At 44.8% G+C, this 23,563-nt stretch overlaps 1 protein-coding gene across 1 annotated transcript; it reads left to right on the top strand.

Moving 5' to 3' along the window:
* The first annotated feature begins 13,891 nt into the window (after nt 1-13,891).
* Nucleotides 13,892-22,428, top strand: LOC129825469 (26S proteasome regulatory subunit 4-like). Its single transcript, XM_055885589.1, has 11 exons — nt 13,892-13,947; nt 14,445-14,498; nt 14,634-14,730; nt 15,194-15,318; nt 16,513-16,698; nt 19,561-19,689; nt 20,016-20,112; nt 20,386-20,575; nt 20,818-20,969; nt 21,367-21,521; nt 22,116-22,428. Exons 1-11 carry the CDS (start codon nt 13,945-13,947, stop codon nt 22,248-22,250), a joined length of 1,323 nt encoding a protein of 440 aa, XP_055741564.1. The 5' UTR covers nt 13,892-13,944; the 3' UTR covers nt 22,251-22,428.
* The last annotated feature ends 1,135 nt before the right edge of the window (nt 22,429-23,563 follow it).

Here is a 23,563-nt window from a genome sequence, read left to right as displayed (position 1 = left end):
CTCTGACTGGTGTGGGAAGTTTTTTTCTCCTCATTTGGAATATACAGAAATAACCCACCACATTTGGCGACGAGGATGGGATGTGAATCTTCACCTTGTAGCTGAGGGGGTTTTAAGACCTTGTAGCTGAGGGGTTTAAAGACCTTGTAGCTGAGGAGTTTAAGACCTTGTAGCTGAGGAGTTTGAGACCTTGTAGCTGAGGAGTTTTAAACCACACTATGATATTTGTAACGGCGGCCTTCCCTCTCTTCACTAGAAGAGGGGGTGAAACAGGGATCGGACCAACACGCAGCGTAGCCAGTGCTCAACATGTGTAATTAACAACAACTACTGTGAACACTAAACAAATACAAAATAACAAAAGTGGCAAACCGATACAGACCTATCTGGTGCAGAACACAAACACAGAGACAGGAAACAACCACCCACAATCCCCAACACAAAACAAGCCACCTATATATGATTCTCAATCAGGGACAACGATTGACAGCTGTCTCTGATTGAGAACCATATTACGCTGGACACAGAAACAGACAAACAACATAGAATTCCCACCCAGCTCACGTCCTGACCAACACTAAACAAGCAAAACACATAAGAACTATGGTCAGGACGTGACAATATTCTATATACAGTATCACCAGCGGATAACACCTAGCCAACAGACTGTTAATCATTGCGACCACAAACATCCTATACTTTCACCCTGACTCATCCGACATACCACTCGCCTGCATGTCAGAGAAAATACTTGGGGAAAATAGCCTCAGCAGAAAAATACGTTGATTGTCCAGTTTGTTTCTGTCTGAATGAACATAAGAAGTCTGCGGCTTCTGTCCATCAGCTGTACTGTTTTTTTTTCTGCCACTGCTCTCTCTCACTTATGTTTTAAACACATTCTGCAATGGACAGAAACACCCAGGCAGCACCATTACAAACCAATGGAGCCCTATCTATTTTTACCAAAATAAAAAACATAATATTATATTCTTTAGAGTAGTGTTTCACAACACCCCCTACAGCACGCTCTTTTTCTATTTATTGTGTTGTAGCCCCGGACAAGCACACCTGATTCAACTTGTCAACTAATCATCAAGCCCTCAATAAGTTGAATCAGGGGTGGTCGCATGTAAGCCACTAGCCAGGAACTCGGTTGAGATGTAACATGGGACAGAGATGGAGAAAGCATGGAGAAGTCAAAAGAAAGCCAGACTTGTAAAGTGGGTTAAGGAACAGAAGTTGGGCTTTGGAGAAACGCCATCATTGCATGTTCTGCAAACAATGCAGCGGATGAAGGCATGGCAAGTGCGTGGTGAACAGATAGACGTGGTTATGGACAGCAAGGAAGAAGAAGATGCTACGAGTGTAGTTGGAAGATGTGTGTTGAGGAAGAATGGCGTCAGACATGATAAAGAAGAATCTGAACCAGTATGAGTGACATCTCTGAGAGGAAGTGGACCCTTGTCTTTTGGACGATCCATTTGAGGTGTCAGGGTGGGTGAGAAAGGAGTTGGGTGTAGTTGAATCAGTAAAGGTAACCAGTACTGGACTTGTGATATTTGTTTGTGTTTCTTCTGACCAGAGGGAGAAGACGCTCCCTGTCACGTAACTTGGGTCAAGATCTGTTTCTTGCTCTTAGGAACAGGGCGCCATTATAAGGAGGGATTTCTTGGGTAGTGTTAAGTGTGGAGGTGGAGCAATTAAAGTTGAAAAGTACTGGTGTTTGTGATGCCGGCTGTTTAATGCCGGACCTGATGGGGAATGTGGTGAAAGTCATTGTCCTTTTGAGATTTGAGTCTCTACCAAAGTCATGTTAGGATGTATCAGTTATGCTGTTAGAGCACCTATCCAGAATCCACTGCGCTGTTTCAGGTGCAACATTTATGGTCCTGTTGCAGCAGTGTGTAGGAGGGAGATTCCAAGATGTGGGAACTGTGCAGGAGGGCATGGGACAGACTATTGTGTCGTTTTGATGGATAAAGTTGTCTGTGACAACTGTAAGGGTGCCCATGTTGCTGGGGATCAGAAGTGTCCGGTGCGAGAGAGGCAGATTAAAGTGTCCAGAGTCAGAGTAGTGCAGAGGGGGTTGTATGCTGAGACAGTGAAGAAAGTGGAGGAGGAGGAGTCAAGGGTGAGGGATGCTGAGAGGATCTCTGTGAGCAGTAGATCTGTGCCAGTACAGAAGAATAGGGTAATGAGTAAGTTATGCTTCAGTAAGGTTGGCCTCTTAGCGTTCATAACAATGGTTATCAACTGTACAGCAGAAATGGAAAGTAAATCACAGAAAATATATGTTGTGGTGGAAGCCACAGGGAGGTATTTGGGTATACGACTCCAGAAGAGTTACAGGGTGTGTTGAGTGGTGGTGTCCCGTCCTCCCAGGCCGTTGGCATGGTGCAGGAGCAGATAGGGTCAAAGTAGTGGAATGGGGTAGTGGGTTTTTAATGAGTGTACGTGGCAGCTGCAGAGAAGTACCTGGGTGTATGAGATTTTACTGCAGAAGAGTTCATGGGGTGGTGATTTATATTATGAAATAGTGGTATATAGGTGTAGGGTTAGTTGGTGGTGAAATAGTGGTATATAGGGTTAGTTGGTGGTGAAATGTTTATTTTTCAATTTCTTTTTTAAAAAAATGAATGAACAGGAATAAGGAAGATTATTGAATGTAGGTAGGCCGTGACTCATCTCACACTTTAATACATTAGGTGGTGTTGTATGCACCTTGAAGTTGGATGTGATCCGCCAATCGCAGAGAAGAATAATTTAATCAGGTGAGTTTTTCTGGGGCTACAACAAAAATGTGTTCTGTTTGGGCGTAGTCGAGGAGGTGGGAAACACTGCTTTAGAGATTCCATTTTAGAGTTTATTATGAGGACTGTGATCTTGTGTTGACGCACCATAATGTAACAGCATACAGACTAACAATGAAGAATCACTTTTTTTGTCCATATCTATCCGGGCCTGGTCCGGCATGTACATAATAATACTGTGAAAATGAAACGAGTCACTCTGGGTTCTTTCAGCTGCTTTGAGCTCATTCTTTCAATCACAGAGTTATGTTCTCGTTCTATTCTGAAACCGGAACGAGCGATCAAGAGAGACGAATGAGAAAGTGAGAGAGGAAAGAGAGAGATAGACCTAGACAGATCTGTGAAAAGGAGAGCCAGTCGGGTTGAAGAAAGAAGTGACGAGCAGAGGGAGAGCAGAAGAACTGTTCAGATCAGAGTTTACATTATGCAATTGGTTGGAGCAAGGGTGACGTATGCCCCTTCATTCACTTTGTGAACGCACCGGAAAAGATAACAAGGTGCTGGTGAGACAGAATCCTCCAGATTCCCTGGCTGTTACATCACAGTGAGCATTACTGCTGAGACTCCTCCAGGTTCCCTGGCTGTTACATCACAGTGAGCATTACTGCCGAGACTCCTCCAGGTTCCCTGGCTGTTACGTCACAGTGAGCATTACTGCTGAGACTCCTCCAGATTCCCTGGCTGTTACATCACAGTGAGCATTACTGCTGAGACTCCTCCAGGTTCCCTGGCTGTTACATCACAGTGAGCATTACTGCCGAGACTCCTCCAGGTTCCCTGGCTGTTACATCACAGTGAGCATTACTGCCGAGACTCCTCCAGGTTCCCTGGCTGTTACGTCACAGTGAGCATTACTGCTGAGACTCCTCCAGGTTCCCTGGCTGTTACATCACAGTGAGCATTACTGCTGAGACTCCTCCAGGTTCCCTGGCTTTTACGTCACAGTGAGCGTTACTGCTGAGACTCCTCCAGGTTCCCTGGCTGTTACGTCACAGTGAGCGTTACTGCTGAGACTCCTCCAGGTTCCCTGGCTGTTACATCACAGTGAGCATTACTGCTGAGACTCCTCCAGGTTCCCTGGCTGTTACGTCACAGTGAGCGTTACTGCTGAGACTCCTCCAGGTTCCCTGGCTGTTACGTCACAGTGAGCGTTACTGCTGAGACTCCTCCAGATTCCCTGGCTGTTACATCACAGTGAGCGTTACTGCTGAGACTCCTCCAGGTTCCCTGGCTGTTACGTCACAGTGAGCGTTACTGCTGAGACTCCTCCAGGTTCCCTGGCTGTTACGTCACAGTGAGCGTTACTGCTGAGACTCCTCCAGATTCCCTGGCTGTTACGTCACAGTGAGCGTTACTGCTGAGACTCCTCCAGATTCCCTGGCTGTTACGTCACAGTGAGCGTTAGTGCTGGATGTCTCATTAGTTCTTCAGAAAAGCAGATAAAACAAAAGCCTCAGAAATAACAGCACGTCACAGTTGAGAGCAGTACTATGGGACTATGGACGTGTGAATAGGTTACAGTTTAGCCCACAGTAGACCTGTGAGTCATCACATGAATGTGCTTTGTGATATTATTTTAATCAAATGGGCATGTAATGATTTGAAATGGCAACCAGAATATTATTGAGAATAATACAATACATGTGCTACTTGTCACTAGAACATTGTTTGCTACTTAATGTAATTCATTTTGAAACCACCAATGTATCATAAGATGACTATGACAAAGAAATTGTAGAGTGCTGAAACGAATGAGTCAAAAATATGAATACATCTGAAATGACCTTGTCTGGGGGTCTTGTTTGTGAGTTTTGAGTGAAACCATATTCTGAAAATAAATCTGTTCTGAATGATGAACAATTTAAGTGCCAGTTATCTTCAAACACTTAGCTAAAACAACACACAAAATCTTTTTTTATTTATTTAAAGGACCAAGTCGTCAAATGGCACTGCTGTACTCCTTTGAATCAAAACAAAGTCATCTTCACATAATTCAAAGAACATTGTGAAGTACAGCCTCTTCAACTTTGGATAAACTTCAACTGTGTATCACGTACACATACTACTACAGTTAGGTTGCTATTTATTTATTCAACCTTTATTTAACTAGGCAAGTCAGATAAGAACAAATTCTAAAACCTAATATCTGGCCCTGTGCCCTCCCAAAATCATGGCCCTGAACATTTCAGCAGACTTTTAGCCCTCCATAACTGGCTACCTGACTTTTGAGCTCTGTGGGTGTAACATTTTTATTGAAAATGTTGATACCTTCTGAAAGGAGTATGGGATCCACTCAAATCATTTGGGTTTGTGGATCCTTTCAAGGAATTATAAGGCTGCGTTGAGACAATGACTTACGATGGGAGTTACTTGTACTTGTACTTACAATGTAAGTAACCTAATTTATTTCCCTCTAACTGCCCTGAGTAGCTCTGCTGATCCTACAGCTGTTGTCTGCAGTAATCATGTGCCTATGTACCAGAGTTATACTGTTAGCACTGAGGCGCTGTGACCTAGTAGGAAGTCCACTGTGTGAAGCTCACCCTGTTAGCACTGAGGCGCTGTGACCTAGTAGGAAGTCCACTGTGTGAAGCTCACCCTGTTAGCACTGAGGCGCTGTGACCTAGTAGGAAGTCCACTGTGTGCAGCTCACCCTGTTAGCACTGAGGCGCTGTGACCTAGTAGGAAGTCCACTGTGTGCAGCTCACCCTGTTAGCACTGAGGCGCTGTGACCTAGTAGGAAGTCCACTGTGTGCAGCTCACCCTGTTAGCACTGAGGCGCTGTGACCTAGTAGGAAGTCCACTGTGTGAAGCTCAACCTGCACTAACATAAACAACATGAGCATGTCTACTTCTGCTAAGCTTCCCAGTAAAGCAATGAAAAGTGCTAAAAAGCCCACGTTAACATATGCAGCTTAAGAAACAAGGTTCATGAAATCAATAATTTGCTAGTAACAGATGACCTTCATATTCTGACCATCTCTTAAACACACTTAGATAATACCTTTGATGATACAGTGGTAGCAATACATGGTTATAACATCTACAGAAAATACAGAAATGCCAATGTTGGGGGTGTTGCTGTTTATATTCATAACCACATTCCTGTAAAGCTTAGAGAGGATCTCATGTTGAATACTGCTGAAGTAACATGGCTACAGGTTCATCTGCCTCACCTAAAGCCCATTCTTGTGGGAAGCCGCTATAGACACCAAGTGCTAACAGTCAGTATCTGGATAGCATGTGTGAAATGCTTGATAATGTATGTGATATCAACAGTGAGGTATATTTTCTGGGTGATTTTAAGTATTTTAAGGCCCTTCTCTGCCCGATTGCTCAGTTTGGCCGGGCGGCCAGCTCTAGGAAGAATGTTAGTGGTTCGGAAACTTCTTCCATTCAAGAATGATGGAGGCCACTGTGTTCTCGGGGACCTTCAATGCTGCAGAAATGTTTTGGTATCCTTCCACAGATCTCTGCTTCAACACAATCCTGTCTCAGAGCTGTATGGATAATTCCTTCAACCTCATGGCTGGGTTTTTGCTCTGACATGAACTGTCAACTGTGGGACCTTTAGATAGACAGGCGTGTGCCTTTTCAAATCATGTCCAATCAATTGAATTTACCACAGATGGACTCCAATCAAGTTGTAGAAACATCTCAAGGATGATTAATGGAAACAGAATGCACCTGAGCTCAATTTAGAGTCTCATAGCAACGGGTCTGACTAATTATGTAAATAAGGTACTTCTGTGTTAAACATTTCCTGTTTTCACTTTGTCCTTATTTGGGTATTGTCTGTTGAGTAGTAGTATACAGTTGCTGAGAAAAAAATGATATTTAATCCATTTTAGAATAAGGCTGTAAGGTAACAAAATGTAGAAAGCCAAGGGGTCTGAACACTTTCCGACGGCACTGTGTACTACAAGACTGATGAACCAAACTACTCAGTAATCTCCTCTATGTAGCCTAACTCTCACACACTCACATGCAAACACAAATATATATTTGTTTTTTGTGATTAGTGATCAATTCATTTATATATTTACAATTAGTAGTTTTGCTATCTGTTTTAACAAACCTTTGTTATTTCCGTACTTATATACTGTAAAATGTTTTGTTGTACTGTGGGTTTTTTATACTTTTTTGATCTGTATTGTTGTCTATCACTTGTTTTCTTTGGAGCAAATAAATTTAACTTCAACTTAAAACTTAACTTTGAGTAACATTAATTTACTATTTAGCAGTCTGGCTATTTAGCAGTCTTATGGCTTGTGGGTAGAAGCTGTCTCGGAGCCTGTTGGTCTGAGAGCAGATATGGTTCGCCGGACAGTAGCAGAGTGAACAGTCTATGGCTTGGGTGGCTGGAGTCTTTGGCCATTTTTCGAGCCTTCCTTTCACACTACCTGATATAGAGGTCCTGGATGGCAGGGAGCTCGGCCCCAGTGAAGTACTGGGCTGGGATTAAAAAAAAAAAAAAAAAATGAATAAAAAAATCTAGGACAAAACACACATCACGATAAGAGAGACAACACTACATAAAGAGAGACCTAAGACAACAACAGCATGGCAGCAACATATGACAACACAGCATGGTAGCAACACAACATGACAACAACCTGGTAGCAGCACAACACGGCAGCAGCACTGTCACGCCCTGGCCTTAGTATTCTTTGTTTTCTTTATTATTTTAGTTAGGTCAGGGTGTGACATGGGTATTTATGTGGGTTTTGTAGTGTCCAGGGTGATTGTAAGGTTTAGGGGGTTTATTTAGAGTAGTTGGGTTTATGTTTAGTATAGTTGTCTAGCTGTGTCTATGTTGTGTGTAGTTGTCTAGGAAAGTCTATGGTTGCCTGAATGGGTTCCCAATTGGAGACAGCTGGTTTCTGTTGTCTCTGATTGGGAGCCATATTTAGGGTAGCCATAGGCTTTAGTTTGTTGTGGGGGAATTGTCTATGTTGAACGTTTGTAGCATGTGTGTGTGCACTACGTTTATAGCTTCACGGTCGTTTTTTGATTTGTTAGTCTGTAAGTGTTTTGTTTCGTTTTGCCTTCTTCAAAATAAAAAGAAGATGGCTTATTTTCCACGCGTTGCGTTTTGGTCCGTCTCACTCCCACACGATCGTGACAAGCACAACATGGTAGCAGCACAAAACAGGGTACAAATATTGTTGGGCACAGACAACAGCAACAAGGGCAAGAAGGTAGAGACAACAATACATCACGCAAAGCAGCCACAAGTGTAAGAGTGTCCATGATTGAGTCTTTGAATGAAGAGATTGAGATAAAACTGTCCGTTTGAGTGTTTGTTGCAGCTTGTTTCAGTCGCTAGCTGCAGCGAACTGAAAAGAGGAGTGACCCAGGGATGTGTGTGCTTAGGGGACATTTTAACAGATTGTGACTGGCAGAATGGGTGTTCAATGTGGAGGATGAGGGCTTCAGAAGATATCTCAGATAGGGGGCAGTGAGGCCTAAGAGGGTTTTTATAAATAAGCAACAACCAGTGGGTCTTGCAACAGGTATACAGAGATGACCAGTTTACATAGGAGTATAGAGTGCAGTGATGTGTCCTATTAGGAGCATTGGTGGCAAATCTGATGGTAAAGAATATCTAGTCGCTCGAGAGCACCCTTGGGTAGGATGGTCTTCTGAATCAGCGTTAGTTTGGCAGCTGGGGTGAAAGAGGAGTGATTACGACAGAGGAAACGAAGTCTAGATTTAACCTTAGCCTGCAGCTTTGATATGCGCTGAGAGAAGAACAATGTACCGTCTAGCCATACTCCCAAATACTTGTATGAAGTGACTACCTCAAGCTCTAAACCCTCAGAGGTAGTAATCACACCTGTGGGGGGAGGGGCATTCTTCTTACCAAACCACATGACCTTTGTTTTGTTTTGGCTGGCATGCAGCCAGTCTAGATGCTCTTGATAGTGCAGCTGTATAACTTTTCAACCTCCTGAGGGGGAAGATGCACTCTTCACAACTGTGTGGGTGTGTGTGGACCATGTTAAGAATTGACGTTCTCGACCCACTACACAACAGCCCTGTCGATGTGGATTTGAGGGCATGCTCTCCCCTCTTTCTCCTATAGTATACGATCAGCTAATTGGTCTTACTGACATTGAGGGAAAGGTTGTTGTCCTGGCACCACACAGCTAAGTCTCTGACCTCCCCCCTGTAGGCTGACTCATTGCCATCTGTGATCAGGCCTAACACCATCGTGTCATCAGCAAATTTTGATGATGGTGCTGGAGTCGTGCGTGACCTTGCAGTCGTGGGGGAACAGAGAGTACAGGAGGGGACTAAGCACACACCCCTGAGGGGCCTCCGTGGTGAGAGTCAGTGTGGCGGAGGTGTTGCTGCCTACCCTTACCACCTGGGTGCAGCCCGTCAGGAAGTCCAGGATCCAGTTCCAGAGGTAGGGGTTCAGCCCCAGGATGCCAAGCTTGGTGATGAGCTTGGAGGGGACTATGTTGTTGAACGCTGAGCTGTAGTCTATGGACAGCATTCTCACATAGTTATTTCCCTTCTTGCCCTGTTAGGTGAGGACAGTGTGAAGTGCAGATCCATCTTTGGATCTGTTGGAGAGGTATGCAAATTTGAGTGCGTCTAGGGTGTCTGGGATGATGGTGTTGATGTGTGTCATGACTAGGGCTGCTACAGTACCGCCACACCGGCGGTCACGAGTCATGACTGCAGTCAAATTCCACGTGACCACTTGGTCACGATAACTAGCCTTCTCCAAAACTGCGCTCTGATGCTGCTGCTGGTCATTAGTAGCCTACCAAACTTGCTAACTGCCTGATACTCAGTCCCTCTAATCACTCTGACATCAATGCAAGTGTAATCGAAAATCAAATCACACACTTCATGAAAGCCCATGAGCTCATGTTGCGAAACATTTCTATAGGCTATGCAATTGTGCGAGAAAACAGAGTTTTGATGGCCACTATTAAAAAGATGAGGATCCCATCAGCTTTCTACTGGCTCGGCCTACTATATTTATTTCTCAACTTTCCTAATATCAAGCACATTGCTTCACTTTACAACAGGAGTATAGCCAACCTGTCTGGCATGTAAATGAACCACGATAATAGCATCCTCCATTCGCTTTGCAACTGGTATAGAGCCTAACTGGTATACATATGTCACGCCCTGGCCTTAGTATTCTTTGTTTTCTTAATTATTTTAGTTAGGTCAGGGTGTGACATGGGGAATGTATGTGTTTTTTGTAGTGTCTAGGGTGGTTGTAAGGTTTAGGGGGTTTATTAGAGTAGTTGGGTTTATGTTTAGTATAGAAGTCTAGCTGTGTCTATGGTTGAGTGTAGGTATCTAGGAAAGTCTATGGTTGCCTGAATTGGGTCTCAATTAGAGACAGCTGGTTATTGTTGTCTCTGATTGGGAGCCATATTTAAGGCAACCATAGGCTTTAGCTGTTTGTGGGGAATTGTCTATGTCGAAGTGTTTTGTGTCAGCACTGATGTTTGTATAGCTTCACCGTTGTTTTGTTTTTTCCTTTAAAATAAAAGAAGATGTACTTTCCACGCGCTGCGCCTTGGTCCTCTCTCAGTCCCGTTGACTATCGTGACAACATAGGTGGCATTTGAGTTTCAAGTTTGGGGAAGATAATGTTCACCATAAAAATGCACCTTTATAATAAAACATTACATGCATAATAGTATTTGCGGTCACTTTTGAGAATGGTGTTTTCCTGCTTGCATTTTGGAACATTCGTGCTTATAGCCTACTGCTGTGTGCGCATTGCTGCGCTTATATAAAACATTCTGATATATTGCATCTTGCTTTAAAAAAAATTGATGCAAGTGGTTGTAATAATTTGGGATCTATCGCATCCCACAACTGTCCCAGAGTAGGTTTGGAATATTTATTTCTCGCACAGACGGACAAGTTGACCAGTAAAATAGATCAACTTTTGTACTATGGGAGATAGTAGATTGACATAGGCTAGTGCTTTTGTTGTTCGTTAGGACTACTCTTGTTTATTGATAAAGTAAATGTGGACAGTTCTAGCATTTCAATTTGGGCCTTGAAATTCAGTAAGAAAGACATGTGCAGTTGCATCCCTGATGTGTCTGTCTTCACTTGTAGCCTACTTTGGAGATGAGATGCCTTCATACTATAAAATAATGTCATGGAATTCTAACCAAATCTTGTCTGCTAAATGAACTAGTGTAGCTCACAGCCATATGGCATAGCCAAATCAGGGCCTAACGTAAGGACAACTCAGAGTATGCTATTCTGTTCTTTTGAAATAGACTGCATTTTCTTCATATCATGCTTCTTTAGATGTGTCTAAAATAATTAATGGATTTATTGTGATGGTGTAGGCTACATTAAATGGATTTATTAGACTTTTTCAAATGTAGGTGCTCCAAAGGTCTGCATCAGTGGCTTGTAGGCTATGCGTGGAAGCCAGGAGATGTTAAACATGTTCATGTTAATTAACGGTCAATTTACCATGAGACTGGCAGTTATTTGCTTGACAATCAGCAGCTGAGAAAATGTCATGACCGCCACAGCCCTAGTCATGGAGGTTTTGGAAAGCAGGACTATGTCTGGCTTTTGTGTCATCGATGTGATGATGTCTGGGAACTTAAGCTGCCTTACCAGGTTGACTTTCAGCTCCTAGTCTTGAGCTGTTGCGAGAAGACCTGTCGAGCTGGTGTTGGATTTTTCCGGCTCTGACGAATGCGATAACCTGCTTCGCTGGTTGAAGGCCTTTTCAGTGGCTGATCCCACTGCTATGGCTTTAAGCGCCAGGTCGTTGCACCAGCGGTTGGGACCCTCGCCTATGGCTTTTGAGCAGCAGCTGAGGATGTACCCAAGGGTTCCTCTCTTTAGGCACAGCAAATGGTGAATCAGCCTTACCCCAGCAGAACATGTTAGATGGGCTTAGTTGGACATCGACTACACCCTGATGAAGACAGCTTGGCTGTTGAAATATTGGTTACTACCAATGTTCCTGCTGGCTCCGTCCTTGACTGCTGCTCACACCTCCCCCTGCACCAGCTTCCACCTGTCTTTCCCTTGGGCCTTGTCGTAGCTTGGTGTTGTAATGCTACCAAGGCCATAGCCGCTGTGCCATAGCCGTGACTTAGCCTGCTCCCTTGCATTCTGAGCACTCCACTTCCTGTCCTCACCCCTATACGGGCCTAGGAGACTTTCGTCTTGTCTCCCTGTATTGCAGCACCTCACTTGTACAGGTCAACATGAATTCCTCATTCAGGCTCCTGATGGGTAGCTTCAGTTGTTATTCTGACTGTACAGGGCGACGCTGCTCAGGCTTCACGGTAATCCCAGGCATTTGTGGAGGTAGCTGCTGACTCTTCTCTCAAAGCCTTTGTAGCAGGACACCATGTTGGTATATCCAGGCCTTGAGCTTGCAAGATAAACCTGACTTGTCCACTGCAGCCAACCACGCTTCTAGCTCCTGGTTGGATGTCTTGATGGATGATGTATCCCTCAGGCTGCTGTGAAACAGCTTGGCCAGACTCTTTACCAGTTTCTCTGTGACGGATGGGATCTGTGTGTCTTGAATGATGAAGCGGAACTTGTCCACTGTTTTCCCCATCTTCAGCACCAGGGATCTAGACTTCGCTGGCTTTAAGCTCATCTGTGCCCAGGTGACAAGCTTCTCCAACCCCTTCAGAATCCGCCTACTCCCTGGGACAGATGTTGTTGTCAAAGTCAAGTCATCCATGAAGGCTCTGATAGGAGGGTGTCACACGCCAGACCACCTCAGCTTATATGGCAAGGGCGAACAGTTTCACTGAAATGATGCAGCCCATGATCATTCCTTTCTCAAGCCTGTGCCATTCCGATATTGTGGATCCAGATGTGACTCTCAAACTGAAACTGTTTTGATTAGTCCAGTATGAGATCTCTGATCTTGCCTGGGACGTGGTGCCGATCCAGAGCCACATCAACCAGCTTGTTGGGGAATGAAACGCATTAACTTTTAAGGCGCACCTGTTAATTTAAATGCATTCCAGGTGACTACCTCGTGAAGCTGGTTGAGAGAATGCCAAGAGTGTGTAAAGCTGTCATCAAGGCAAAGGGTGGCTACTTTGAAGAATCTCAAATATAAAATATATTTTGATTTGTTTAACACTTTTTTTGGTTACTACATGATTCCATATGTGTTATTTCATAGTTTTGATGTCTTCACTATTATTCTACAATGTATAAAATAATAAAACATTAAGAAAAAACCTTCAATGAGTAGGTGTGTCCAAACTTTTGACTGGTACTGTATATTTGGGTTGTGTGAGATACCCTGTAAGAGCCTTCGTGCCCAAACCCATATAGAGTGATAAATGTAAACTATTTGGACATGTGTCAAGTGTTTATAGACAGGAGAAGTATTGTCTGCCTGTGGAGTCTGAGGTGGCAAGAGTAAGGGCTGTCCAGCTTGTCTCCTATCCTGACTGGAAGAAGGGGGTAACGTTGAAGAAACCATGGTAGATGGATTAAAGAAACCAGTAAATGCTACTTGCCAACGGGATCCTGACATCCTGACAAAAAGGTGGACTTTGTATCATTTATTGCATTGGTTATAAACTGCACAGCGCAAACCAAGACAAAGGAAGAAGAAGAAGGTGGTTGCCAGGGGATCAACGAAGCCTCATCAACTGAGGGATAGTGAAATGCTACATGTTAAAAAGGTGGACTTTGTATTTTTTATTACAGTGGTCATAAACTGTACAGCACAAGTGGAGAGGAAGTCTAAGAAAATTTGAATCATTGTGAATGCCGCTGAACGTTTTTGAGTCTTTGTGATTTCACAGCCGAGGAAATCCTGCTGGTGAATGTTCCGTCATCACAGACCTCTGAGCCTGTGTAGGGATGTATTTTGGAGTGGACTGTGATTTGAAGAAGTGGGTTTTCTTAGTTGATGTGTTTAATTTTGTATGATGTCGTTTTCCACCTCTCCCGCAATGTTTTTTTAGTTTCTTATTCAATACCCCGCCCAGCTGGTAGCGGTAATGCACCATTAACATTGGATGCCAACTCCCTTTAAACTCCATCGAAGAAGAAGATCAACGAAGCCTCGTAAAGTTTTCATGCGAGATCCCTTACCGACCGTAGTGACGTCAATTTAGAGAGACACGCAACAATGGTGAGTGAGCAAGCAAATTTCTTTCTGGCTCATGTTTTGATAAGATATTACACCGATTTACCACATTTTGTAGCTTTATATTAAAGATGTAGCTTTTTCATTTATACATAACACACGATTTTATGTATTTGTTACATTTTTTAAACTCATTCGTTATATAAACCCCTCATTATTGCCAGCTACCTTAGCTAGCTAACGTTAGCTAGCTGTTAACGCTTGCGTCGAATAACGTTGCAGCGTTCAGTTTGCCGGTAGCTAACTAGATAGCATGTTGATTCACCGATCATGAAATACATAGCGGCGATTACGAATCGTAGTTAATCATAATACTCTGGCCTTTTAGTACTCGATGTTGACTCTGGCCAAATTTAAGAAACTAAAGATGTCAGCTAGCTAATAAAGTCTAACGTTACCAACAATAAGCCTGATTCAAGGTGCCTCGATTGATTGATTCTACCTCCAGGATATGTAGGTAATGTGTGTATTTATGATTTCAGGGTCAAAGCCAAAGTGGGGGCCATGGACCTGGTGGAGGCAAGAAGGATGACAAGGTGAGCATGACATGGCAACAATCAGAGCCTCTGACAACGCCATCTCCATAGCTACCAGCTGGATCTTTCAGATTTCTGTGTTAACCTGCATTATTCTACTGCCACAAAACATGTCACCATATCATATGTCAACAGGACAAGAAGAAGAAGTATGAGCCTCCCATCCCCACCAGAGTTGGGAAGAGGAAGAAGAAGAGCAAGGGGCCAGATGCGGCCAGCAAACTACCTTTAGGTAGCGTTACTAATGTCCCCTCACTTAGGGAAATGGTTACTAATGTCCCCTCACTTAGGGAAATGGCTATCTTTATAAATAACCTATCAACTCAATATCTAGCTTGGAGTTTTACGTGTTTTTCTGTATGTCATGCCTATCTCTAGCTTTGTAATTTCTTACCCACTCGCTTGTCAAGAGAAACAATATTCATAATGTATGGCAAGGGTAGGCACCTAGATTCAGCCACAGGGGCCATAACACATCTTTTTATTCGTGGGAATACTTGGGAACAGATTTCCTAAACACATTTATTTTTTTAAATTCCTGGTGATGTCAGTCTTTTTAGACCAAAACTAACCCCCTCCCCCCCAGAAACTTTGGGTGGACAAAAAATAATCACTTGTGGGACGGTTTTGGTCCCTGGGCCGCCTGTTGCCTACCCCTGACGTATGCTATGTGTGTTTCCCCCTGACGTATGCAGTCACCCCTCACACCCACTGCCGTCTGAAGCTGCTGAAGCAGGAGAGGATCAAAGACTACCTGCTGATGGAGGAGGAGTTCATCAGGAACCAGGAGCAGATGAAACCGCTGGAGGAAAAACAGGAGGTACTGACTACAGATATATATTACTTTATTAGGTACACCATCCTGTTCACGAAAATGGTTAGTTCCTACAGACAGTGAGCCACGTGGCCGTGGCTTGCTAGTTAAAGCAGTCACACAGGCATCGAGGCATTCAGTTATTGTTTGATTGAATGTTAGAATGGTCAAAATGACTGACCTAAGTGACACTGAGCGTGGCGTGATCGTCGGTGCCAGGCGCGCCGGTTTCAGTATCTCAGAAACGGCTCTATATCCACGACAGTATCTAGAGTTTACTGATAATGGTGCGACAAACAAAAAACATCCAGTCGGCGGCAGTCCTGTGGGCGAAAACAGCTCAGTGATGAGAGATGGAAGGAGACTGTGAAGAATAGTGTAAGCTAACAGCCGGGCCACAAACAGGCAGATAACGGTGCAGAACAACAGTGGTGTGCAGAATGGTCTCTCGGAACGCACAACTTGTTGATCCTTGTCATGGGTGGGCTATTGCAGCAGACCACACCGGGTTCCACTCCTAAAATCAAGAAGAAGCGGCTCATGTGGGAACGCAATCACCAACACTGTACAATTGAGGAGTGGAAAACAAATCCTGGTTCCTGTTGATGGCAGAGTCAAGATTTGGCGTAAGCAGGATGAGTCCATGGCCCCATCTTGCCTGGTGTCAACAGTACAGTCTGGTAGAGGTGGTGTGGGGAATGTTTACCTGGCACACATTAGGTCTCTTGATACCAATTGAGCCACATTTCCATGCAACGAAGAATGCAGGCTGTTCTGGAGGCAAAGGGGTGTCCGATCCGGTACTAGATGGGTGTACCTAATAAACTGGCCGCTGAGTTTGTAATACCATATTATATGTATATATAATACTATATTATTAGTTTAATACTACTATATTAGTTTATCAGATGAAACCACTAAAGGAGAAACGGTACAGATACAGTAAACTCTGTAGGACATTTTACTTAAAAAGAATATTTGTTGTTGTAATTTAGCCGACATTCTTATTCAGAGCCACTTAGTGCATTCGTCTTAAGATGGCTAGGTGGCTAACCACATATGTGTCTGTTTGCTAAATTAATTTCCCTTTTCACGGGATAATAATGAATCACTTGATTTACTTGAGAAACCTGCCTTAGGCTATGTCAATTCAACTCATAAGTTGTTGTCTTCCATGTATTTCCTGTGTCTGTTCTGCAGGAGGAGAGGTCCAAGGTGGATGACCTGAGGGGAACACCCATGTCTGTGGGGAACCTGGAGGAGATCATTGATGACAACCATGCCATCGTGTCTACGTCAGTAGGGTCAGAGCACTATGTCAGCATCCTCTCCTTCGTAGACAAAGACCTGCTGGAGCCCGGCTGCTCTGTACTACTCAACCACAAGGTACTGACATATCTGCACTGTACTACTCAACCACAAGGTACTGACATATCTGCTCTGTACTGCTCAACCACAAGGTACTGACATATCTGCTCTGTACTACTCAACCACAAGGTACTGACATATCTGCTCTGTACTGCTCAACCACAAGGTACTGACATATCTGCTCTGTACTGCTCAACCACAAGGTACTGACATATCTGCTCTGTACTGCTCAACCACAAGGTACTGACATATCTGCTCTGTACTGCTCAACCACAAGGTACTGACATATCTGCTCTGTACTGCTCAACCACAAGGTACTGACATATCTGCTCTGTACTGCTCAACCACAAGGTACTGACATATCTGCTCTGTACTACTCAACCACAAGGTACTGACATATCTGCTCTGTACCGCTCAACCACAAGGTACTGACATATCTGCTCTGTACCGCTCAACCACAAGGTACTGACATATCTGCTCTGTACCACTCAACCACAAGGTACTGACATATCTGCTCTGTACCACTCAACCACAAGGTACTGACATATCTGCTCTGTACTGCTCAACCACAAGGTACTGACATATAAAATCAGCAAAAAAAGAAACGTCCCTTTCTCAGGACCCTGTCTTTAAAAGATAATTCGTAAAAATTCTAATAACTTCACAGATCTTCATTGTAAAGGGTTTAAATCAAATCAAATCAAGTTTATTTTATATAGCCCTTCGTACATCAGCTAATATCTCGAAGTGCTGTACAGAAACCCAGCATAAAACCCCAAACAGCAAGCAATGCAGGTGTAGAAGCACGGTGGCTAGGAAAAACTCCCTAGAAAGGCCAAAACCTAGGAAGAAACCTAGAGAGGAACCAGGCTATGAGGGGTGGCCAGTCCTCTTCTGGCTGTGCCGGGTAGAGATTATAACAGAACTATGCCAAGATGTTCAAAATGTTCATAAGTGACAAGCATGGTCAAATAATAATCATGAATAATTTTCAGTTGGCTTTTCATAGCCGATCATTAAGAGTTGAAAACAGCAGGTCTGGGACAGGTAGTGGTTCCATAACCGCAGGCAGAACAGTTGAAACTGGAATAGCAGCAAGGCCAGGTGGACTGGGGACAGCAAGGAGTCATCATGCCCGGTAGTCCTGACGTATGGTCCTAGGGCTCAGGTCCTCCGAGAGAGAGAAAGAAAGAGAGGTTAAACACTGTTTCCCATGCTTGTTCAATGAACCATAAACCATTAATGAACATGCACCTGTGGAACGTTCGTTAAGACACTAACAGCTTACAGACAGGCAATTAAGGTCACAGTTATGAAAACTTAGAACAAAGGGGGGGTCAAAATCAAAAGTAACAGTCAGTATCTGGTGTGGCCACCAGCTGCATTAAGTACTGCAGTGCTTCTCCTCCTCATGGACTGCACCAGATTTGCCAGTTCTTGCTGTGAGATGTTACCCCACTCTTCCACCAAGGCACCTGCAAGTTCCCGAACATTTCTGGGGGGAATGGCCCTAGCCCTCACCCTCTGATCCAACAGGTCCCAGACGTGCTCAATGGAACTGAGATCTGGGCTCTTCGCTGGCCATGGCAGAACACTGACATTTGTCTTGCAGAAAATCGCACACGGAACGAGCAGTATGGCTGGTGTCATTGTCATGCTGGAGGGTCACGTCAGGATGAGCCTGCAGGAACGGTACCACATGAGGGAGGAGGATGTCTTCCCTGTAACGCACAGCATTGAGATTGCCTGCAATGACAACAAGCTCAGTCCGATGATGCTGTGACACACCGCCCCAGACCATGACGGACCCTCCACCTCCAAATCGATCCCGCTCCAGAGTACAGATCTCGGTGTAACGCTCATTCCTTCAACGATAAACGCGAATCCGACCATCGCCCCTGGTGAGACAAAACCGCGACTCATCAGTGAAGAGCACTTTTTGCCAGTCCTGTCTGGTCCAGCGCCGGTGGGTTTGTGCCCATAGGCGACGTTGTTGCCGGTGATGTCTGGTGAGGACCTGCCTTACAACAGGCCTACAAGCCCGCAGTCCAGCCTCTCTCAGCCTATTGCGGACAGTCTGAGCACTGATGGAGGGATTGTGTGTTCCTGGTGTAACTCGGGCAGTTGTTGTTGACATCCTGTACCTGTCCCGCAGGTTTGATGTTCAGATGTACCGATACTGTGCAGGTGTTGTTACACGTGGTCTGCCACTGCGCGGACCATCAGCTGTCCGTCCGGTCTCCCTGTAGCTCTGTCTTAGGTGTCTCAGTACGGACATTGCAATTTATTGCTCTGGCCACATCTGCAGTCCTCATGCCTCCTTGCAGCATGCCTAAGGCACGTTCACACAGATGAGCAGGCACCCTGGGCATCTTTATTTTGGTGTTTTTCCAGAGTCAGTCGAAAGGCCTCTAGTGTCCTAATTTTCATAACTGTGACCTTAATTGCCTACCGTCTGTAAGCTGTTAGTGTCTTAACGACCGTTCCACAGGTGCATGTTCATTAATTGTTTATGGTTCATTGAACAAGCATGGGAAACGGTGTTTAAACCCTTTACAATGAAGATCTGTGAAGTTATTTGGATTTTTATGAATTATCTTTGCAAGACAGGGTCCTGAAAAAGGGACGTTTATATCTGCTCTGTACTAAACCACGAGGTAAAGAAAACTGTCTACCCATAGTCAGGAATGTAGCCTCTGAATTTGGCTTTTTGTTGTCGTTAATAGTTTTGACATTAATTAATTGCATTGTAATCCGAGATGTTTTTAATCTTTGACAATTCAAGTGTGTTAAGCCAAAGTCCCCATTGTGTGGGGAAAAGTATTTCTGTTATTATCTGTGAGTGACGTTGATTGACTGTGTTCCTTGTTTGTTCTCTAGGTCCATGCTGTGATTGGTGTCCTGATGGACGACACTGATCCCCTGGTCACAGTGATGAAGGTGGAGAAGGCCCCTCAGGAGACCTACGCTGACATAGGAGGTCTGGACAGCCAGATCCAGGAGATCAAGGTACAAGACCACAGCCTTTATAATACCACATAAGGCTTTATAACACAGCCACTATCTGACATAGGTCTGGACAGCCAGATCCACATGATCAAGGTACAACAGAGTAGAGGGCATCACCCTACATAACAGACTCTATAACACTACATAGACTTTATAACACTACAAGCTATAACACAGTAACTACCAGTGGTAATAACCATGTCTTTACCCTGTAACTAACCAGTATATACAGGCTGAGAGGGGAGGGACATACTATACTCCACATGTTCGTTAACACTATACATTTTATGGTGACTGCCATAATAACAGTTGATGCTGTTCTGTAGGAGTCCGTGGAGCTGCCTCTCACCCACCCTGAGTACTATGAGGAGATGGGCATCAAGCCTCCTAAAGGAGTCATCCTCTATGGAGCACCTGGCACTGGTGAGTTAGATCCATATTTAACAATTCACATTCTTCTACGCTAAGTTGTTTTTAGAAAAATGTTCCTGGTTATTCAAGAGGAAATTATTTCCAAAGTTGCTCAAAACTGTTTACACAACAAGAAGCACCAAAACAACGTACATAATCCCTGAGACATGCATAGCAACGAGCAGTGTGTACAGGGAAACGGACATTGAAATCCTATGGCGTAATGAACGGTGTGAGCCTGTTTGTGTCTCTCTGCTGATGTCTCTGTTTGCCTCTCTGTGTTAGGTAAGACCCTGCTGGCCAAGGCGGTGGCCAACCAGACGTCAGCTACGTTCCTGCGTGTGGTGGGCTCTGAGCTGATCCAGAAGTACTTGGGGGACGGGCCCAAGCTGGTCAGAGAGCTGTTCAGGGTGGCAGAGGAACACGCGCCGTCCATCGTCTTCATCGACGAGATAGACGCCATCGGCACTAAAAGGTAGTAAAATACTTCCAGTTGGATCCACTGGTAACACCAGGGCTCTTGAAATGACCAGAGTTGTGTTCATTAGGTACGGAGGTGGAAGGAAACAGACTTAAACAGAGAGGGACTACCTAGACACAAATGTTTATTTTCCATTGTAAAACTTTTTAGCTCTTCCTCTGTTGTGTGCCCTAATGAACACAACCAGGACTGTTTCTCTACTCTGACTATCCGCTGTGTGTTTCTCTCACTCAAAGATATGACTCTAACTCTGGAGGAGAACGGGAGATCCAGAGGACTTTGCTGGAGCTTCTCAACCAGCTGGATGGTTTTGACTCTAGGGGAGATGTGAAGGTGATCATGGCCACCAACAGGATAGAGACTCTGGACCCTGCCCTCATCAGGCCTGGTAAGATGCTCTCCGCAGGATCTGAAAAATGGAGCCTCTTTTGATATTTGCTATATAAATGGACCAGTAGAGCTGTACACTGGGACAGGGATAAAGGTGTATATTGAGGATCGAGATTCTACTATAAAATGGCTGCAGATTAATTTCCTCATTCTGAACTTCATATCTTAAACTTTTTATTAGTGAACAACAGATGGAGCTCTCAACGCTCTTCTACACAACTCAAATCAACAACATTCACTGAAGCCATTCGAGCAAAGCAACCTTAATCTCCACACACTGTTGAGTCCATTTTAATAAGTATTCTATTCTAGAATCAGAATGAGTAGAACCGAACAGCCATTCTCTTGGTGATGTTCCATGCCCTCCTCACCCCCTGGTTATGTGGTTCTTCCAGGGCGCATCGACAGGAAGATAGAGTTCCCTCTGCCTGATGAGAAGACCAAGCGGAGGATCTTCAACATCCACACCAGCAGGATGACCGTAGCAGACGACGTCACCCTGGACGACCTGATCTTAGCTAAAGATGACCTATCAGGAGCTGACATCAAGGTAATATGGCTGGCCCGGGTTTCCTCTACTACCAGCGCTGTAGGCCAGATGCACTTCTTCGGGATGCAAGGTCATTAGTAGTTCTGCGCAGTCTGACTGTAATGTAGTCCATCTCAAACACACACTATGGCTGTCCAGGGTTTCCACTACCAATACTTACATGAGGTAGGCCCCCCAGTCAAGCACTGTGCATGCCCAAAAATGACTGCCTCTATTGGTTTCAATTGAATGTTGTGTTTTTTAGCCCTGAGTGTTGCCTTCCGGATGTTTGAAAGCCACCTCGGGGCAACAGGACTGTAGAACACATTAGTGCCTCGAGGTGCACCAGAGGAGTACGATGTTTGGAACATAAGCTCCCATTGACTTGACTGTGCTGCCCTCTTGTGACAGCTCTTTACAGTACAGCCTTTGTTCTTCCCTCATTCCTATGTTCCCACTACATCTATTTTACCATGTTAAATCAGTGGTTTTTTAAAGAAATGGAGACGAGGATACAGTTTGAAACCGTCTGAACAGGGCCCTTTTTCTGTTACATTTCTATCTGTATTTGAAAGCCATAATCTTCTGAGACTAGCCTGTCCTCTTATCCTACAGGCCATCTGTACTGAGGCTGGCCTCATGGCCCTGAGAGAGCGCAGGATGAAGGTCACCAACGAAGACTTCAAGAAGTCCAAGGAGAATGTGCTGTATAAGAAACAGGAGGGCACACCGGAGGGCCTGTACCTCTAACCTATAACCTCTGACCTATAACCCCTGACCTTTCAGCAGTGTGAAAGAGAGGAGTCTGGCTGTCTCCTCACAGAACGGAGTTTTGATATATTTTGTTGCATGTTACGTTGGACTCAACACTCCCACTGTCTACCTTTATGTGCTATGATATGACAGACAATAAATACAAGAATTTGAATGTGAGAGAAGTGTTGTTATTCATTGTCCCATATATGATTATATATTCCCTTCCATGTTATCTCACTTTAGTAGAGGTGGTATTGCGTAGCCAGTGTCTAACTGTTTGGAGAAGCATGGACATCTAGGCTACAGAAGAAGCAGTGTTACTTGGCATACCGTCTGCATCATAGCCACTTGTGGGTGAATTCAATAACTGGTTCATTAGCTCCAGTAATAATCTTCATATCTTAATTTAAGTTCACAAACTATGACCTCTTTTTTTTTGCGGCTGAGCCACTGCAGTTCATTTGACACATGCAGCAGAAAAGCAACATTGATTTAATTGCTCTTGATGTGGGGCCAAGTGTAACTTTGTACTCAGCACAACGCTTGCTTGAGTGCATGCAGCCCTGCCCACTTTCTCTCTGACATCCCCTTATTAAATCAGTCACGCAGTTCAAATGCAACACTGGAATGAGACCTTTGGCCTGCCACGGATAATAACAGGGTGACTGAGCTGAGCCACACCAGGCCTGCAGGCAGGGGAGACGGTTGGCCTGCCACGGATAATAACAGGATGACTGAGCTGAGCAACACCAGGCCTGCAGGCAGGGGAGACGGTTGGCCTGCCACGGATAATAACAGGGTGACTGAACTGAGCAACACCAGGCCTGCAGGCAGGGGAGACGGTTGGCCTGCCACTGATAATAACAGGGTGACTGAGCTGAGCAACACCAGGCCTGCAGGCAGGGGAGACGGTTGGCCTGCCACGGATAATAACAGGGTGACTGAGCTGAGCCACACCAGGCCTGCAGGCAGGGGAGACGGTTGGCCTGCCACTGATAATAACAGGGTGACTGAACTGAGCCACGCCAGGCCTGCAGGCAGGGGAGACGGTTGGCCTGCCACGGATAATAACAGGGTGACTGAACTGAGCCACGCCAGGCCTGCAGGCAGGGGAGACGGTTGGCCTGCCACTGATAATAACAGGGTGACTGAGCTGAGCAACACCAGGCCTGCAGGCAGGGGAGACGGTTGGCCTGCCACGGATAATAACAGGGTGACTGAACTGAGCCACACCAGGCCTGCAGGCAGGGGAGACGGTTGGCCTGCCACGGATAATAACAGGGTGACTGAGCTGAGCCACACCAGGC

This window comes from Salvelinus fontinalis, chromosome 27 (genome assembly GCF_029448725.1).
Source record: "Salvelinus fontinalis isolate EN_2023a chromosome 27, ASM2944872v1, whole genome shotgun sequence".
Classification (NCBI taxonomy): Eukaryota; Metazoa; Chordata; class Actinopteri; order Salmoniformes; family Salmonidae; genus Salvelinus; species Salvelinus fontinalis.
This window is presented reverse-complemented; position numbering and strand designations above follow the sequence as displayed.

Coding starts and splice junctions, on each gene's coding strand:
- LOC129825469 (XM_055885589.1), top strand. Junction 16,699..19,560: donor CTGTACTACTCAACCACAAG/GTACTGACATAT, acceptor TTTGTTCTCTAG/GTCCATGCTGTGATTGGTGT. Junction 19,690..20,015: donor GCCAGATCCAGGAGATCAAG/GTACAAGACCAC, acceptor GCTGTTCTGTAG/GAGTCCGTGGAGCTGCCTCT.